Source organism: Phoxinus phoxinus, assembly GCF_949152265.1.
Source record: "Phoxinus phoxinus genome assembly, chromosome: 8".
NCBI classification, from domain to species: Eukaryota; Metazoa; Chordata; class Actinopteri; order Cypriniformes; family Leuciscidae; genus Phoxinus; species Phoxinus phoxinus.
In genome coordinates this window covers 34,261,410-34,280,462 of record NC_136883.1, presented here as the reverse complement: position 1 = coordinate 34,280,462, position 19,053 = coordinate 34,261,410, and the positions used below count along the sequence as shown (strand labels likewise).

Genomic DNA, 19,053 nt, shown 5'->3' with positions numbered 1-19,053 from the left:
AGTGTAATTAATGATGAGAGGCTCTTGTGTTTCAGCAGACCATCCCTCTACCTGAAAAAGCACTCTCTAGGATGAAGGCCTATTACGGTGCCACTTTCCTTAAATGAAATGGGGTCTTTTTCATTAGTTCTACGAGAGTGCTAACAGCCAGCACTGGCAGAAATACCCCACCACTACTCAGACAAACACGAAGAGGGTGTATTACATGAGGGTGTCATCCTTAAATATGTTTGAGTGCAACCGTATCTCGCTGTGTAGTGCTAATACCACAAGTCTTGTTGCAACCAACAACACATGATGGATCACAAGTGTTATTATCAGATATAGTAATCATAGCAGGGAGAAATCTGTGGAGGAGAAAGAAAGGCTGGGAAAAATCACTTGTGTTGACTTGGAGCCAGAAATAGAGTGGCGTGATGACAAGTACACTAACCATGACCTTTCTTTTTGTTTTCCCCACTTCCATCTTGTTTTCTTTGTATTTTCCTATCTTGTCAGAAGCAATCCTATTATGCTCTGGCGGAACTTTCTCAAAAGACTTTTTTTGGCTCACCCCGTGTTGTTTTTTGGCTAGCCCGGTCTCACCCAATGTGGTTTCCTAGAGCTCTAGGTCTTTATTGAGGAGTTAGGGCTATGTCTGGCAACCAAAAAAATAAAAAGGTAATCTAGAGCAGGTTTCAAATTAGTGACTAGAAGGGGAACAGAGACCAAATTGAGAGGAATATATAGATACATTTATACAAAAATACAGTATACACTATACTTGTCAAGGTTATGTTTGGTTTAGTTGTCTTTCCATTTCTATGTTTCTGTTTTTGTTTGTGTGCTTCATTGCAGATTTCTCTGCGTTTTGGCCTCTCATTTATACGAAAACGTAGTTTTTATCCCAGAAAACGATTATTTCTAAAAACTCCGGCCAAAGTGGAGATTTCTGAAAACGCCGGGTATATGTTGTCGTGTCAACTGGGAGAAACGGGGTTTTAGGTTCTCTCTTGTCGATTCTGAGAAATCTGATTGGCTTGCATGGCTTTATCCTTCTCCCTACACTGCCGCCCATAGGTTTGGCATAGTTATGATGGCGCTCGACGGCGTATTTATGCGGGTTGTGTGCACGATGTTATTATTGAAAACGGAGGAGTAGGGGGGAAATATTTGTTTCTCTAAATACCCGGCTATGTGTAAATGTGGAGTACGTGTTCCTGTATCTCTCCTGCTATGAGACCAGGGTATTTCGGTTTGTTTATTAAAAACTATTTAGAAAGTATTTTTAATCTCTCTCTCACACACACACACACACACACACACACACACACACACACACACACACACACACACACACACACACACACACACACACACACACACACACACACACACACACACACACACACACACACACACACACACACACACAAAAGGTAGTTAAGTTTATTAAGGAAACAAATAATAATGTCTTTGTAATACGCTTAAGGAAATAAATAATGTCTTTGTAATGTGACACTTAAAATGTATAATCCTTCACTTCCCAAAGAAATCTGAAGATGCAGCCTGTGTTTAATAAATCCTTTCAATTAAACTGAGGGCCCTAGTTTCAAACGTGTCAGAAAAGTGCTTATAGCACCCTGAGGGCAATTAGTGTTTTAATTACCCTCATTCTTAATAAAGGCCAAACCACGGGGTTTTAATTAGGGGTTGCATAGATTAAAGCTTTCATTAGTAGCATCTGATGACCCCTATTGCGTAATTCGATATGTTCTTTGCAGGTCGGCACAACCATTAGCAGCTGGACGTGGGAGCGCGGGCAGAGAACTGCGTAAAAGCTTTACAAATCTGGGCCTGCAAAATTTGGATCCACATCTGAGAAGCCGCTTCTCTGGTTATGTGTAAAAACTTGCTTGCTGAGTGCGAGAGACCAACACACTCCCAGTTGGAGCGCACTGGTGTAAAGCATCTTGGATGCCAGTATAAATCAAACTGCCTGCGGATCGGGGCTGGCTGCGGAGAAAGTGCAGAATAAACAGGGAATTTTCCCAAGACTCCCACAGCACTGCAGTCATCATCAATCAAACATACATAGCTACATATAACAGAAAGGTCTGCAGTGAAGCCACAGTACATGCTCGTTGCAGCACATTCATGCAGTCCAAAGAGCTTCAGTGGTGATACACACAAAACCAACAACATGATCAAGACTGATCTGAGTTCAGCTCATTATTCCAAAGCATGCGGTCTCTGATGATAAGACCAAAAGCACAGTTTGGTTGTTTAGGTTCCAAGACTCGCCTTTGTAGTCTCACACACACAACGAAAACAGAAACACATCCATCAAATATCTAAAGCAAAGCAAAAGTGCATGAGGGCAGATCAACAGCATGTGTGTGTGTATGAAAAGAGACAGTTGCTTGTTCTCTCAGACATTAGTTGACACGTACACAGTCAGCATCCACAGAAAGAAACACACATTCCCTACCCCCACTATCACTATCACTATCGCATGAGACTAAACCCATACAACTCTTTTCATGTGATACACTCACTGCTATACAATAACAACATCACAACATCACAAAATCTTCTATTTTTGCTTTACTGACCTACAATCTAGAGCGAAAATAATTCCAGTCGCTAATATTTCCTGTTTAACTTTTTCAGACTGGGAAAAACCGCACACATACCATCTCAAATTAACAGGAAAAATGTAGATGAGAAGCTCACATTAGGGAAATATTTTCATGAATGTGTTTTAGATTCACAACCTTAATAATGATCCCTTCACTGTAGGGTTTCTATCCAGGAAATGTTATAGTTACTGTAATGATTCACAAGTAGAGGTCAATGTAAGGCGCTCATTAGTGCTATTGTTTTTCATCCGTGTAAACTTTGCATTTCTGCAGTACAGAGATTGAATGCTTATGCAAATCAGGTTGTTGTTTTTTTTGCATTAATAACATTTTTGTTTTTATTCTGTGCAAACTTTGCATTTCTGCAATTCAGAGATATACAGAGAATACTTATGCAAACCAGTTCTATTTCTGCTAAGAATATTTTCTAAAAAAAGACAATGGTACATTACAATACTTTGAAGATTTCGTATTTAAATACATATTTAATATATGCTTTTCTATTGAGTCGGAAGAGGTGTGCTATTACTTTTGTACGTGATCAAGTACACACTTTTTTGGTGGACTGATTTGAACAACTTTACAGGTCAAATAATTCAGTTTTGACATAAATGTAAATGTATACCTTACAATTTAGCCATTAAAACCCCGTTTTAACCCCTTAAGCGGCACCCCCTGACATGAAAATACACATTCTGAACTTAAATGGTTGTAATTCAAGAATGCTTTGTAATATAGATGTATAATCTTGTTTTAAAGAAGACATTTGGCAGATTTTTGTAGAAGTGAAATAAATTAAGAAAGTTAAATGGAAAAAAAGCTATAGAAGTTTGAGTTTATGAAAATGTACAATGTTAAAAAAAAAATTATTCATATTTTATATAAAATATATATTTTCAAAACCTGGAGGACTCTAAAAATGCAAAAGAAATCAAAGCCAAAAATCTGAAAAGTTGTGTTTCAAATTTTAGGTTGATATCTCAAAAAATAAGCTTTCAGTGAGATTTTGTTTGGGCGCAGTACCAAACTTTTCCACTAGTTGACATTACTGCCCATATAAGGGCGCCTCCATTTCCATATGTTGTTTGAGTGATCTGAACCATTATTTGTACAATTTTCATACAATTTATGAAGTAGACATCCTATTCAGAAGTAGTATTTGAAGTTTGGCAGATTTTGAAATGAATTCAACCTCTAAGAAACACAAGAAGAACATGTAGGCCTATGTGCATTATAGCTCGCTGCCACATCACAAATGGTGAATCTATTATTTTTTTCTTTATATTTAAAACATTTTCAGACCCTTTTTTCTAAAAGAATTGAATGGATGCTACCTTTTGAACTCTTGGCATGAAAACAAAGGTTTTTACCATTCTTTCATGATTTTTCATGTTCATCACTATTTCAAAATAAAGGTCTGAACACGCCTTAGGAGTATGAACATATTCTTCTAGCAAATTGATAAATTACGGCTCCTCTGTTATTTATTTTGAAAATCAGTCATTAAATATGTAAACTAGAGATTGTAAGCTTTCAAATGATATATAGTTTGTCAAGATTAGTTTAAGTTTAGTATAGGATATTACTGTTTTAAATATGTAATGGCTGTGGCCAATATAAGGGGTTAAAAGAAAAGGGAAAAGTTAAAATTATAAATAATTATTTATTTCATATAAAGACCAATTCACACTGAAACGACAGACGCAGACCAACAGTGAAAGTCACCAGAACAACAGAGACCAGAACAAGCACTTCTCAGACATTACAACTTCCAAGACCAACAAACGCAGATTCATCATGTTCAATCGGAAAAAAACAACAGACTCCGGCGGGGTAACACACTTATCCGATAAAACCTGACAAAGTGTCTGTTGTCGTCCGTTGGTGTAGTGTGAATTGGCCCTATAATTGGTCTCAACAAAAAGGGCAGACATGTTGATTGAAAAAGCAAATTCACTCTCTGACAGTAGGTGGCGCTTACAGAAAAGCTGAAATACAGCAGTTACTGCGGTTACACAAAGCATCACTGGCTTATTAACACCACATTATTATGCATTATACAGAGGTAAGGTGGGAAGAAAATGCCATGGAGACAGTTGTGTCTTCAGAGATACGTTCATATAAAGCCGCTCACCCACACACAAATAAAAACATCCTAGCAATGGTCTAGAAACTAGACCACCAAGAACACCTTAGCAACTGCACAGCAACACACACAACACTCCTTGCTGAGAGTTCAAAGGAAATTACCACTCCCGTATCTATCAGAGAATTACAGTAAAACTAAAAATGAAGTCACTTATTCACTCTGAGGTTTCTTTTTGATAACCAAACTTTAATGAATAGGTTGAAGAGACTCTCCTTGGGGTTGACACTTTTAACTTGATTAATCCACTGTCCGCTTTAGTCATTCTTACCCTGCTAACTGGGACAAGATCATTAGCTCAAGGACAAGGACACTGTGTGCTGGTCAGCCTTCCCCCATCAGCCATGAGCTTGCATACATAAAGAGCAATAAAGCATGAAACACAGGGTTGACACAGCACTGAACTTCTTCACCCTCAGTCAATAAGATGACTCCTAATTGTCCTATTCAATGCACAGTGTGTGTGTGTGTGTGTGTGTGTGTGTGTGGGTGTGTGTGTGTGTGTGGGTGTGTGTGTGTGTGTGTGTATCAATAGTGCACCATTTAAGGGAATTTAGCAAATCTAATTTTCCATGTAACAGTAAGCATTTTTATAATACATGTGGAACTGGATAACATGCTAGCTGTGAGACTGAATACAGCGCAGGGGAAGGGGTATGACAACATGGTCAACCCAGCAGGCATATACTGTATAGTACTTTAATGAACCTCCAATTTGGGCAGAATAAGTCACATGCTTCTCAGCTTTAGAGTCTGCAAAAGCTAATGTAGCTACAATATGTTCATGAAGACAGTTACCCCACATATATAAGGGAACATAGTAATGACTAATTGCCATATTTGGCTGTATAATTAATGCAAACTGTAGTCTATAATGAGCCTAAAGCTTTTAGTGGTTCATCAGTGATCATTTGGACAGGACAAGTGATAAGAACCGATGGATTTCTTGTCCTTTGAAGAAAAATTAAAATGTTGAATTGGGCACAAAGGGCCTGCAGTGCCGAAGCTCATCCAGACCAGCTGACTCATAAACAATGACCTGATTTAGATTTAGAGAAAGCCTCCAGTGAAACAGAAAAATCACTTCTTGATGAGATTCAGAAAAACAGCACAATCTCCAGTGTAGATTTAAACTTTTATACAAAAATTTAATGAACAATAAGTAGTTAATATTTTGTAACTGACATTTTAAGCACAATGTCACCAGTTACTTTGTTTTTGCTCAGCCAACGCAAATCCAAACAAAGCACCACCAAGTAACACACAGGTCCTGAATTAATTGCCATTTATGAACGAATTGGCTGAATTAATGATTCAATGACTCATCTAGAAATCACATACTCTCTGAGTAGGTACTTTTTTTTATTTTTTATAAGTACGTTCCTCGTCCTTGTCATGTGACCTATCAGTGTCATTTGCAGTTGCTTCACTGCCATTCACAACTCACCATGGCCTCATGGGATAGTAAACGGTTCATTCGATGCACACTTCAGAATCTCGCCAGAAGTAGTGGGTCATCTGCATACCTGTTTTATGAATACTATGAATTTGGACATAATACTCTTTTCACATATTGTATAGTATGCAAATTTTGAATGCAGCCTGTCACCTGTTTAGTTCCTGAAATACTCTGCTGTTTTTTTGTTTTTTTAACTAGGCCTAATTGTTGAAAAAACTAATTAGGGGTGTTGTGATATACCAGTATTGACGATAACTATCAAATGAATAGTTCACATATGATAATACCACATGCAGATATTTTGACTAATTAAACATGAAGGTAATTACACCATTGTGACAGTGTATGTGTGTTCTTGAAGCCATCTCGGGTATTTTCATAAGGGTAATGTATTAATAATCCAATGGCAATCAACATAGATTTTATCACAGTGTAGAATACTATAAAATTATATCATTTCTGCCACATATAAGAAGCCAAATCAGTTCACAGAAGGAAGTTGTTTCAAACAGGTTGCCATTAAGTGTAATTGTTCCTTTTGTATGCAATGGTGTGATTCTTCAGGAAAATAAATAAATAAATAAAGATGAATATGATTGATAGCATTATTATTTTTTAAAGATTTCTATAGATTGTGATATATCTTTGTCCTGAATTATTTTGGCCATGATAATAGTGTAGTGAAAAATCTGATATTGTGACAGCCCTAAAATGAATCATACATTATGGGTCCAGTGTTTTTTTGTGTGTGTTTTTTTTACAAATTGGTTGGTTGAATGAACAATGCAATGACTCACTCATAAAGACTTATTTCATTCCTAAATTAATCTGCATTTTTGATCAAACTGGTTGAATGATTAACTCACTGACTCACTCAAAAGTCAATAATTATTATTCAAGAGAACAACATTTACAATGATACTGGTTATGGAGCATCTCATATGAGATTGTGTGTAATAAGCTTTCTGAAATGTTCTGTAGTGGGGAATGGAGTTCATTACAGAAATCATTGTTGAGATGCAGGTGCAGGTTTCAGATGAATAAAGCCACTTCATCTTTGTCAGTAGGTCAGTGAATGCAGCATTCACAGAGGAGAGAAACCCAGTGGAATTGGGAAACGGTCAGTGCCGGGCGGCCAAGTAAAGAAAATTAAAGAGGAAAATCTGTAGAAAATTGCCAACCAGCAACTTCTTCTGAGTTATGAATGCCAAGCAATTCAATATAATGAATTTACTACTCAAATCCTGAATGAGGTCGATACAAAACTTAATTTCACATACATACAAAGCGAGAAAAGAAACTTTGTTGTTAAATATAATAACACTGTTTAAATGCTTCTGCAATCCATATACTTGTATCTGCTTCTCTGAAGTGAAGTTATCAATCCCAGATGGAGAAGATCATTATCTCAGCAAGATCGATAAGACATTGATCGGTTGAAGTCCTTCTTCTTTGTCTTCAGAGCCTCTTTCTATCTTTCAACAGTGTGGATTCCTCCTCACACAGTGAGTGTGATCATATCAACACTAGTTAGGGATTTCCCATGGCACTGGACTTTCCCTTTTTATTCAATTAAACCTTAAGTCACTACAGAGCAAGTGGTTATTTTAGCACTCTTATTCTTTCTTACCATTTATTAGTATTATTATTAATAATAAATCTGCCAAGTTGTGTGCTTTTAAAACGTTTATTTTGTACCCTTTAAGCAGAACGTCATATTTTTGGTCTTGAAAGAGAAGTTGCACAATAATTTCCTTTGTAAATCAAAAACATCCCACAGTGCATAAGAATCCCATATAAGCTGAGCAATAAATGTCCAAAAGTGAATGAATTTCCATTTAGGGAATGTTCCCATGAACTTTGAACCTCAAAACCTCACATAAAATGGAAGAAAACATTTTACACAACTAAAATCCCATTACAATGAATCTCTGTCTTCATCAACTGGCTAAAGATACAGCATGTTTACTAGCACAGGAATAGAGAACATTTCACTGACTGTTTGCGACTGACAACTTTGGTGACATAAACAAAAGCAAATGTTGGTGATGCAAAAAAAGTGAAATGAGTAACAACGTGTGGGAATGCAGACAGTGATTCGCCACATTATACCACAACCAATTATAAATGGCTACCAGAAACCAAAAGTACAGACATGGCGACTTCCAGCTGTTTAATCGCTGTCAGTGAGAACAGCTACCCGTGATTTAGTGTCGGTCAGTTTGTTTCCTACAAACATTGACGGTCAAGCTGACCTGACCTATAGAGTAAGGTTGGTATTAGTGCTGAATTGTTATGTGAATGGAGAAACACATATGGACAGTTTGACCACAAACACTGTGTTCGGCATGTCAACACAAAATAATCACAAGTCCACAAGATTTCCTACAGGGCAAATAACTTCTCCCCTCCTTCTCACCTCTTCTCAAACGTCACACTAACTCAAGAACGTACAGTTCAAAGTACACTCCCCCACACTTAAGCTCTGAAGGTCATGTCTTTTACAGCTTGGCAGATTTTCGAAGCAGGAAAAAAGCTAAAGAGAGAGAAATTCCCCTAAAACTAACAAAAAATATGTTCTAAGAACATTGCGTTAACAATTCCATTAGGTTATGAAAATGTTATTTGTAAATATTCCCTAAATGGTCAAAAACATTTTTGTTGTTTTTTTCAACGTTTTTTGTTTGTTTGTTTTTTCAATGCTAATGGAATATTCCATTTGATCATTTTACAAACATTCCGGGAACGTTACTTTTTAATGTTTTCTAAACATTCTAAAACAAGTAGTAACATTTAAAAATGTTAGATGAACATCCAACTAAAACATTTTAGAAAAAAAAACTTCCCTGAAAGATGAATAATGTTTTTGTGCTAATGTTTTGAGCACATTAAAGACCAGATATATTTGAATTAACATTCGATTTAATGTTACTGGAAGAATGTTTGTTCATAACTTGTTGCTGTGAAAGAACCTTGTTGGCCAAAGTCCTGAGACTCTTATGGGACATAAATATGAATAAATATGACTTCAAAAACGGAGGGATTTCAGCCTATTTTTTTTATGATAGATTCCCCAATCTAAGTTCAAATGGTGGGGGTTGTGAGGGTTGGGATAGGTGGACAGCTCTTTGTTTCTAGACGGGTGTCTGGCGTTCCCACTTAACACCGGTTCCTGTCAGAGCAAACACGGAAAGCAGCAGCCTTCTGCAGATGGAGCACAGCTTGGACTAGCATTTGTGTAATGAGTGATCACTCACAGGCCTGTCAAACATGCCATCTGGAGGGGGACCTCTGGTCTGCCGTGAAATATGGAGTTTGTTGACGCTCCGTGTTGAATCAGTCCCTTAGTGCATATGTTTGGTGATGACAGCCATAAACATAATTGCAGACAGAAGATGACAGTGATATAGTTATTAGAAAATACAGGGGAATTTAGTCTTGGTATGCATTATGGTATGGTAATGTACAATTACTCTATTAGGAGGAAGCATTCCTTTAAGAAACATTACATTCTTGAAGCATGTGTGCCACAATAAACATATTAACTCAAATCATGTGCTTCTCAAGAGACAAAGAGCTCACAGAAAATACTTTTCATCATACAGACTTACTGTATGATGAAAGATTATTTAAATAGGAAAAAGCTCCCAGATTCTCACAACAAAATTGATAAAAATGTCTTATTCGGATTTTAATCCACTGACATCATCTAAGCAATGTAGGGTAAGACACATTTAATTTCCCCCTTGATCATATACAGTATATATGACGCTTTCCCACAGCATGGTACGGCTCGGTACGGCTCACTTTTGGGGGTTTTCCACTGTGTAAAGTACCTAGTACCGCCTCAGTTGAGGTTCCAAGCGAGCCGTACCGATACTAAAGCCGTACAGATCACTGATTGGTCAGAGAGATTCGTCACTACCAGCGTCATTGGATTTGCGACACGAGACACCAAACCCGCTAGATTTAAATAGTCAGCAACAGCCACCGCAGTATCATCATTTGTTCACACAACTTGAAAAAAGAAATGTCAGTATCATGGTTAGTAGATGAGGTGGCGGCGCAACTGTAATGATCAGTCTATAATCCCACTTTGATGCTGTACTAAACTGAAGTGGAAAAGCAAACCGAGACAATGTAATGCGAGTCGAGTCGAGCCATGCCGAGTCAGTGCCTATAATATACAGCATAACTTCCCCTTGCTTTTCCCCTGACATGCATCTCAGAGATTCATAAATGAACAGAATTAAATGTATATTGAGCTCCTTCAGTCTAATGTATAAAGTGAAGACATGATTAAAGTGAAAATATTGATGCGCAAATTCAGAAATTACAGGCGCCATTACACAGCATCAGACTCTGTGTTTGAAGAGGCCACTTGAGAGCTCCAATCTCCAGAAAGCATTGTAATAGATGGTTGGTGTGCAGATGATTATTATTATGGAGAGTTATAAAAAGCATCTGTTATAAAGCACCATCAGTTTAACTTGAGAAACTCTGTTTGTAGCATCTACAAATTGCAGTAAGCTCAAGCCGATATTCATTTCCATCTTTGCAGATGCTTTCTTTACCAAAGCAACTTAAACGGCACAAAGGGCATAAATAAAAGTCAAACCACAAATCTTCATCAACATTTTGCTTATTTGGCATTTGAGGGTGGGCTTTCATGGGGTGAACGGAGCGGTTGATGCATCTCTGTCAGCGGGACCTTTAACTTTGAGCGCCGCGTATGTGTGTTGCTGGTGTGTGTGGAATCTTAATGCACTGAATTTTTATGCAAATCAGTTCCCCACAAAGACCGGCTCCCAGCCATGACAGAGAGAAATAATAGATTCTGCTTCAGTATAAGACAATCACCTCCCTGCTGCTGACAGTGTCACAATGGCTTTGTGCACCAACAGCCCTCCGCCAGCCAAACAACGCTGTCAACAAGATGATTTCACTGCATTTCCACTCACTTCATTTTTGCGAAGCATTTCTTTTTTAATGAAGCTATCTGCTGGATATGCTGCAAGAAAATTGTACTGTGTGGATAAGGCTGCAAAATGACTTGCATGTGCATGGACTGGATTCATGTTGTATTGACTGATGAATTTACAAAGCAATTAATATGTATGGCCAAATCTAATCTATACCGGTAAAATGCCAGAGGTATCGATTATGATTATCATAGTGGTGAAGAGAAAGACATTCCTAAGCACAAAGAGAGTAGGTACATAATGCAGAATACACAAATTTGCATTTGGAGGCACGGTGAAAAAGAACCAGAAATTCTGAAGAATCAATATTCACATTTTTCCTATACAATTTGGCAATATCTGTCAAACTCAATGAAAAACAACATAAATGAACCATAAATATAGTTTGTGAGAGTCTTTTGAAGTCATATGTCACGTGTGTGTGAAGAACAAGTTGTTTTTCACTTAAACAAATATACACAAAATAATATAAAGAGAGTGAAATCTAAGAGTTGTAGAAAACGTGAAATATTTTCAGTGAATTATTATAAGCTAAATTTCAGTCTTTTCTTTACACAGAGATGTGGAATGCTTTCAGAAGACGTGTCATTTAGTGCACAAATTGTGTGTGTGTGTGTGTGTGTGTGTGTGTGTGTGTGTGTGTGTGTGTGTGTGTGTGTGTGTGTGTGTGTGTGTGTGTGTGTGTGTGTAGGGTTTATGAGGACACAAATGTGTATAATGGCATGGGTATCACGACGTAAACATGGTTTATGAGTTGAGAAAACGAATGAGGGTGAGTCAATAATGACAGGATTTTCCTTTCGTTGAACTATCCCTTTAAGAACACACAGACTGTCTATGTTAATAAGCAAAAGCACCTACCATGAGTTCTTTGAAGTAGTTCAGGATTCAGGTCAAACGATATCGCGTCTATGCTCTCTCTTTCCGTCTGTTATTATTAGCTGTGAAAAGAAAAACAACCAGAGGTCATGGCACATATTTAAAGGCACCAAACAAACAGCTAAGCAAATCCATATCCACAAAAGCACAATAAAACATGTAAGACAGAGAAAAAGCAGCACTCCTCCACACTGAAGACTCAGAGGAGAGCTTGGCACAGGGCAAGTTGTAAGTACGAATCTTGGAGTGCGACGAGATTGAGGATTCATTATTGATGGCGTTCCCTGTGGTGCACTACTCTGAAACAGCATGTGCGTGAATTTTTCACTTTGCAGCTTCAGTGAAGAAATGAACTGGGACAGAATGAGCATCACACTAGCTTTAATCAAACTAAACCCACTACTGAAGCAGGTGAAATATTAATGGCTGTTGTAACTTATCAGATTTGTTGCTTGGTTAATTGCCCTTTATTGTTCGACGCCAAACTGATTGCATTTTGCCTGTTATGCTCTGTGCTACTAATCTTGATTAGTGTCTGAGGTCATGAATAATGTATTAGAAACAGCATTCCTGGCTAATTACCTGTAGCTGATTCTCACTGTTGGAGACGATCACCAACCGTGCGCAGATAGCAGGCCTAAATGCTTTAACTTACAGCTATTCATTTTGTTTTGCCACAAATGTCTCCCAGTTGCAATAAGCTACTAGCCAATCAAAATAGTGATGCTCCTGGCATAGCCACAAAAGCATTATATATAGTAGCAATGAAAGCTTTGCAAAAACTCTAGCAGATTTCTCCTGAATAAGGATAGATGAATGTGGAGAGAGATGACATAAAAGAGACATAATAAAATCCAGGATGTTCATGTTTTATTTCATTTTAAGAAGGCAAGTGTTTTGTAGACAAATTATGTGTGATTATGACCTGGTGACCAGAATTCCCTTGTTCTCCAACCACCACAAACAGCCTCCCTCAAAAAAAAAAAATGGTTTTAAAATATCTTTAGTTCATACAAACATGGTTGCGGTAAGGACATCCATTACTGTTCAGTTTCTATTGACACACAGAAGGAGAAAGTAAAGCCAAAAAACAATGCAGTTTTTCACATTAATTACCAAGACTGTGGCCACAGCTCAAAGGAGGACACACTCATGGTGAAAGGTAGAAAACACTTTGACATAAGATTACTTTTCAGTCTGTTTGCATCTCAGAAATTGGCTCAGTTTACAGTGAATGAATGCAGTGAACTCTATTACTAGCGTTCATTTGGAAAACGTAGTGGGCACCAGTTGCGCATTATTTTCACATTTGCATAATTTACCAACATTTTTGTGAGAGCATTTTATGAGACGTTTGTAAACCTGTTTTCACAGAAACTGTAGTTACTGTCATATGAATAATAATGATAATATAAAAATATACGATTTGTTTGGCTTTTTAAAACATGTAATGTAGACTGAGACTATATATAACAACTTAAAAGAGATTTACCCTTTTTCAAAGTTCGAGTCCAAGTCAATTCACCAACTTTTTTCTTTAATCAATTTGCACACTAAACATGGGGTGGAGCTCTTCATTTTGAACTCTCAAAGTGTACCAGATACATAATTTTAACTATAAAATACTCACAATCCTTAAACGAGATTGCATTTACAAAGATTGCACAGCAAAAAAAGTGCACTTACTACCATTCAAGGTTATATATAAAAAAATAAAATAAAAAGAGTTAGGGTGAATTAAAAATAAAAGTTGAAATAATTTGAAATTTAAATTGAAACAATATTTCACAATATTACTGTTTTACTATACCAAATAAATGTAGCCTTTGTGAGCATAAGAGACTTCCTTTAAAAACATTCAAAAATCTGACCAACCCCAGTCTTTTGAATGAATCAGTAGCTCATCACTTTCCATCAACTTTTATATTGGAAAACATTTGAATATTCTGCTATACACTTCTATACAATGAATTATACTTAATATTTCTATATTCTCTTGTTGTTGCTTCTTCGATTATGTCATTCTCAATGCTTAATGAGACGAGTAGTTGGTGTTTCCTCTTTAAAATATCTTGCACCTTTGTCTTTTTTGCACCAACAGTCAGAGAAATAATCTCAAAACTTGTGGCCTTGGTCTAGATATCTTGTTTTTAATCTATGGAAAAAATACATTTAAAAAATACCTCAAAAACAATGCATATCATTTGCATACTCTAGAGGCTTCCTTTACACAAACCTCTTACTCCCAAATCAATGGCATTCAATGGCATTTAATATCGACCACAGAATACATTGATTGGTCATTCCCTGGTAAATTGATTTGTTTCTTCTGACCTTAAAGTCTGAGGGGACCGTTGGCTCTTTGATTGTGTTCTCTACACTTGCAAACATTGTTTCCTCCATCTAGAATCAACAAGGGGTTTAAACAATAGATCTCAAAGGGCATCTGCATTATGGTTATCTGCCTCCAAGCTAAAGGTCCCTTTTCAGTCTGAAGAACATTTGAACAATGCAGGATGACGTAAAGTTCAATGCTAATAGAAGATCATAGAGGGGTGGGCTTGTTATTTGTCATTATACACTCCCTACCTCTTCTACTCTCAGTTTATGATCATGCTACATTATTCACATACACGATGAGTGACACATCCTACAGGACATTCATCCCTCTGGAAGGATGTGATGTCCAGGCTCATCAACTGTCCAGTCATTGGAGGTCAAGTTCTTCCTCTAATAGAGGTGTCTCCAGCTCATCAAAATAAAAAATTATAATCAAACCATTATTTATAAACACTGAGTTTTTATGTCTGTTATAATTGGTCTATTAATTGGCTAGTACATTCAATTTGAACTATGATTATATTCAATGAATTTTCAGCATCATTACTTCAGTCTTCAGTGTCACATGATCTTCAGAAATCATTCTAATATGATTATTTGCTGCTCAAGAAACATTTCTTATTATTATCCATGTTGAAAACAGATGCTTAATTTTTTGTTTAATTTACATATAAATGTCTTTCCTGTTAATTTTGATTAATTTAATGCATCCTTGCTGAATAAAAGTATTATTTTCTTTAAAAACTTCCTGATCCTAAATCTTATTCACCACAGAAATTAAACCTGTTTGTTGACTTTGTGGTCGGTTTCTCTCCATCCAAATGTTACAGTGTCAAACATTTGCTATAAACTTGACTAATGTTTCTCAGAAGCACTCATTGCACATACAGTATAAACAAACTTAGAAACACTTGGGGAGTCAATGACAAAACTGTTGAGTTTTGGACTATAGAAAGCCGAAAGGGTAAAAAAAAAAAATACATATGCGATTCCTGATTTTTGTCAATGCCTGAGGCTGAGACTAAGGTGGGTCTTTTAAGGTTTAGCTCCAGTAATATTGAGAGATTTACTTCAAAAACAATGACACACCGCAGATATAATGTTTCAACACTTAATCAAGTGTATTCCAATATTTCATCAAACGGTGGGCATTCACAGATGTCTGGACTGAGCCCCAAATACTCTGAATTATACTGATAAAAACCAATCAGGTACCAAATCAACACAGATTTAACCCACTTCTTTGCTTCAGACAACTGATCGATACGTTTGATTGAGACGTTGCAGTATTTCCCTCATCCAGGTGTCCTCTGACCTTGGGGCAGGTGTCTGACAGGGGCAAGCGCGATCCCTCGAGAAAAAATGAGGCTGTCAAAGTGATGAGAGAGTCATATGGTACAACTCCAGGCACAATCACAGTGCTGTGATAATGACCAGCTCTGTACACACTTTTTTAGTGTTTTCTCTACGCAGTCTGTTCTTGTCTTTCATTAAAACTTCTCTCGCCCTTTCCAGGCCCCAAGGCCAAGCAGACCTCAAGTCTCTGGGGAGAGACGAGGTTCAGGGCATCAAAACAAGCCTTTGAAGCCAAGCGGCTAAAAGGGGGGAGACCTGTTGGAACGGGCCAAAAGGGCTTAAAGGTGTGGGGGAGTCGGGTTCTCCAATTAGGTACAAGAGAGGTTGTTAACATGCAAGCTAAGGTCTGTGAACCTCTGTTTTCACTCAGAAAGGGTTATGCAAACAGCATTCAGACAGGATAAATGATCTGATCATGTCAATGAAGAGTTAATGATTGATGACATTTTTTAAATATAAGTCAATATTTTGATCTTGAATCAGTGTAAAATAACCATAAAGACACTGCAATGTTACAAATTGAGCTGTACTACCCATTTCTAGGGGTGTTGAAATTAATTGTTGCATCGCAATGCAGACGTGGACGATTCTGCATTGATGCAGTAATCGATAATAGCAATAATCGATTATTGCCTACGGACGTTTCTCTGACGTCATTCGTCACACACGCACTTTTCGCCCTAGCGTAAAATGGCGGAGGGAGGCGAAACACAAAAGCGAGTAATAAAAACAATGCACCCACTATTTAAAAATGTACAGCATGTTAGCTCGAGTGTGTGCAGGCGCGTGCGAGTGTGTGTGTGCATACGAGCGTGTGTATGCGCGAGGCAGCATGCGTGTGCATGCGAGTGTGTGTGCGTGTGTGAGCGTTATTGTAACTTAAGTAGCCTACACTTGACAATTTCATGCGCTTTTACTAGTGTTTGTTCTGAATGGTACTGTCGTCTGCTGTGTTCAGACTTAAGTTGTATTTAATGTTTTCTACAGTACATTCAGGAAGTGTACTTACAAAAAGGCATATATCTGACTGCTTGTATTCATTGACAAAAATGTAGTCATGTGCAGTAATATTGAAAAGTGAGGATGCAACGCATCGTGACACTGAATCGAATCGAATTGTGAGACCAGTGACGATTCACACACCCCTACCAATTTCCTGCATCAATTGTAATCACATTAATATCATAGCTGGAATTATTGATAAACATTATCAAATATAGGGTTTAAATCGAAACAACTGCACAAATCTTGGATGTAAACAAAGAAATATCGATACAGTGTTTTTGAGTTTCGATACAGTATTGCCAAACATATGGCGATATCCACCTGTATCTATATTTTATTACACCCCTATTTTTTACGATGAGTTTATGTGAAATATATGTGAAGGTCACAGTACAATTGTTGCAGTAAACGTGCATGACATTCTTGACTGAACAGTCACCGGTCTGTTATTGTGGGGACATCGATATTACAGTTTCATACCCCTAAACATGATTGGTTGCTTTACGTCGGTCAGACGGCCTCTTGGTCGGTTCTTGGCCAATGAAAACTCGAGACTATGCGAGACTAGTAATCAACAACACAGGACAACCAAGAAACAATCCAATATCAATTACTTATTGATTTACCTATGACCTTTTATCATCAAATAAGCTCATGCCTCATATATAACAGCTTTGGTTAGCGATATAATTAATTTATTCATTTAATCCTGAACTGCTGCCTGTTCTTAAGCAAACACATTTATTCAGCTCTGCATCGGACAAGCTTCTTAAGTGTGTGCATACATCTGTTGTCAATTTCAGCTCTTTGTTAAAAGATGTGCCAAACATTATTGAGGATGTTGCATCTACTCTCCCTTTAATCCACCTTCTTTCATTATAAATTAAAACAATACATGTTAATAGTCAAAAGCAGCAGTATGTGACTTTGGTGAGAAGATGTAGTCCAGTGTTAACCATTCTCTTGTTTTATCCTTGTACATTGTTTATTTCCTTGTGCTGACAAAACCTGTCGTAAAAAGCACAATCTGTTGGACAGGAAGCACTTGGTTCCCTGAGTCTTTCTTAATTAAAACCAGAGGAAGAACTATTAGTTCCTTACACAAATACAGGACTTTCCTCTAGCCAGTTCATATTCCCAGAGCAATTGGTCTGAAAAATGAGCAGATTTTGCTGTTTGGTCTCAGGAACAGCAGGGGATTTGGAGGACTAACCAAGCTGCATGCTGTGTCAACACCAAACATTCTCTGCCGTCAGTGTAATCCCGTTCACCATGGGAAAACAGCACGGCAGTTCACGACAACAGAATGAGAGTGGGATATGACCAAATGAAGGGCAACAACATATCAATTTAAATCATGGGTTGACGGTTCCCTATGTAACTTGACTTAAAATGGACTAATTTTAGTTCAATCAATCAATTTAATAGGTACAAGTGATCTTAGGCATCAAACATTCTAATCTACAGAATGAAAAATGGATATTCATGTTGAGATTTGCTAAAGATCACATTAAACATGTATAAACATTTAAAAGTGTTACTGTTTTTCTCTGCAACTTATAAGGTGGCACCCATTTGAAGTAGGGATGCACCGAAATTAAAATTCTTGTCCGAAACCGAAAAAGAGGAAACCAAGGCCGAAAACCGAAACACAGAAAGAAATTATGCCAATTATTAGTACCATTGCATTTATGGATTTGAATTCATTTCGGCCGTATTGTTTCGGTGATAAAAGTCTTTAAAAAAAATTTGGTGGCCGAATATTCAAGGTATCCCTAATTTGAAGCAAATAGTATTACTTGGTGTGTCTTTATCTAGCAACAATGGTTAGAAACAATTACATTATTCGAAACATATCACACAATCTTTCAGAAATCATTCTAATATGCTTGTTTGGTGCTCAAGAAACATTTCTAATTATTATCAATGTTGAAAACAGTTGTGCTGCTTACTATTTTTGAAGAAACCATGACCATATTTTAAGGATTCTAGAAAGTTCAAAAGAAGCACATTTATTTTGTAACAATGTAAAAGTCTTTAACACTTTTGATCAACTAAATGCATCTTTTCTGATTAGCCTACTATTAATATCTTAAAAAAAAAAAAATGTACAAACCTGAAGAGTAGTAGAGTGAATTGTAGATATGTACACTACAGTATCTATTTTTTCACATACACCAAAAATGATAAAAACACAGACCGCAATCCCCTCTCCGCCCACATCCTCCTCTCAAGACACCTAATCAGTGGATTTCACGTGTATGA

At 37.1% G+C, this 19,053-nt stretch overlaps 1 protein-coding gene across 1 annotated transcript in view; it reads right to left on the bottom strand.

The window, feature by feature from the left end:
• The window catches only part of tspan18b (tetraspanin 18b), a 50,612-nt gene that overhangs the window by 7,948 nt on the left and 23,611 nt on the right, over positions 1 to 19,053 (bottom strand). The window contains exon 2 of the mRNA XM_079620242.1: positions 12,070 to 12,149. Coding sequence (XP_079476368.1) covers positions 12,070 to 12,072 — 3 coding nt within the window. The 5' untranslated portion in view covers positions 12,073 to 12,149. The remainder of the gene's footprint in view (positions 1 to 12,069; positions 12,150 to 19,053) is intronic.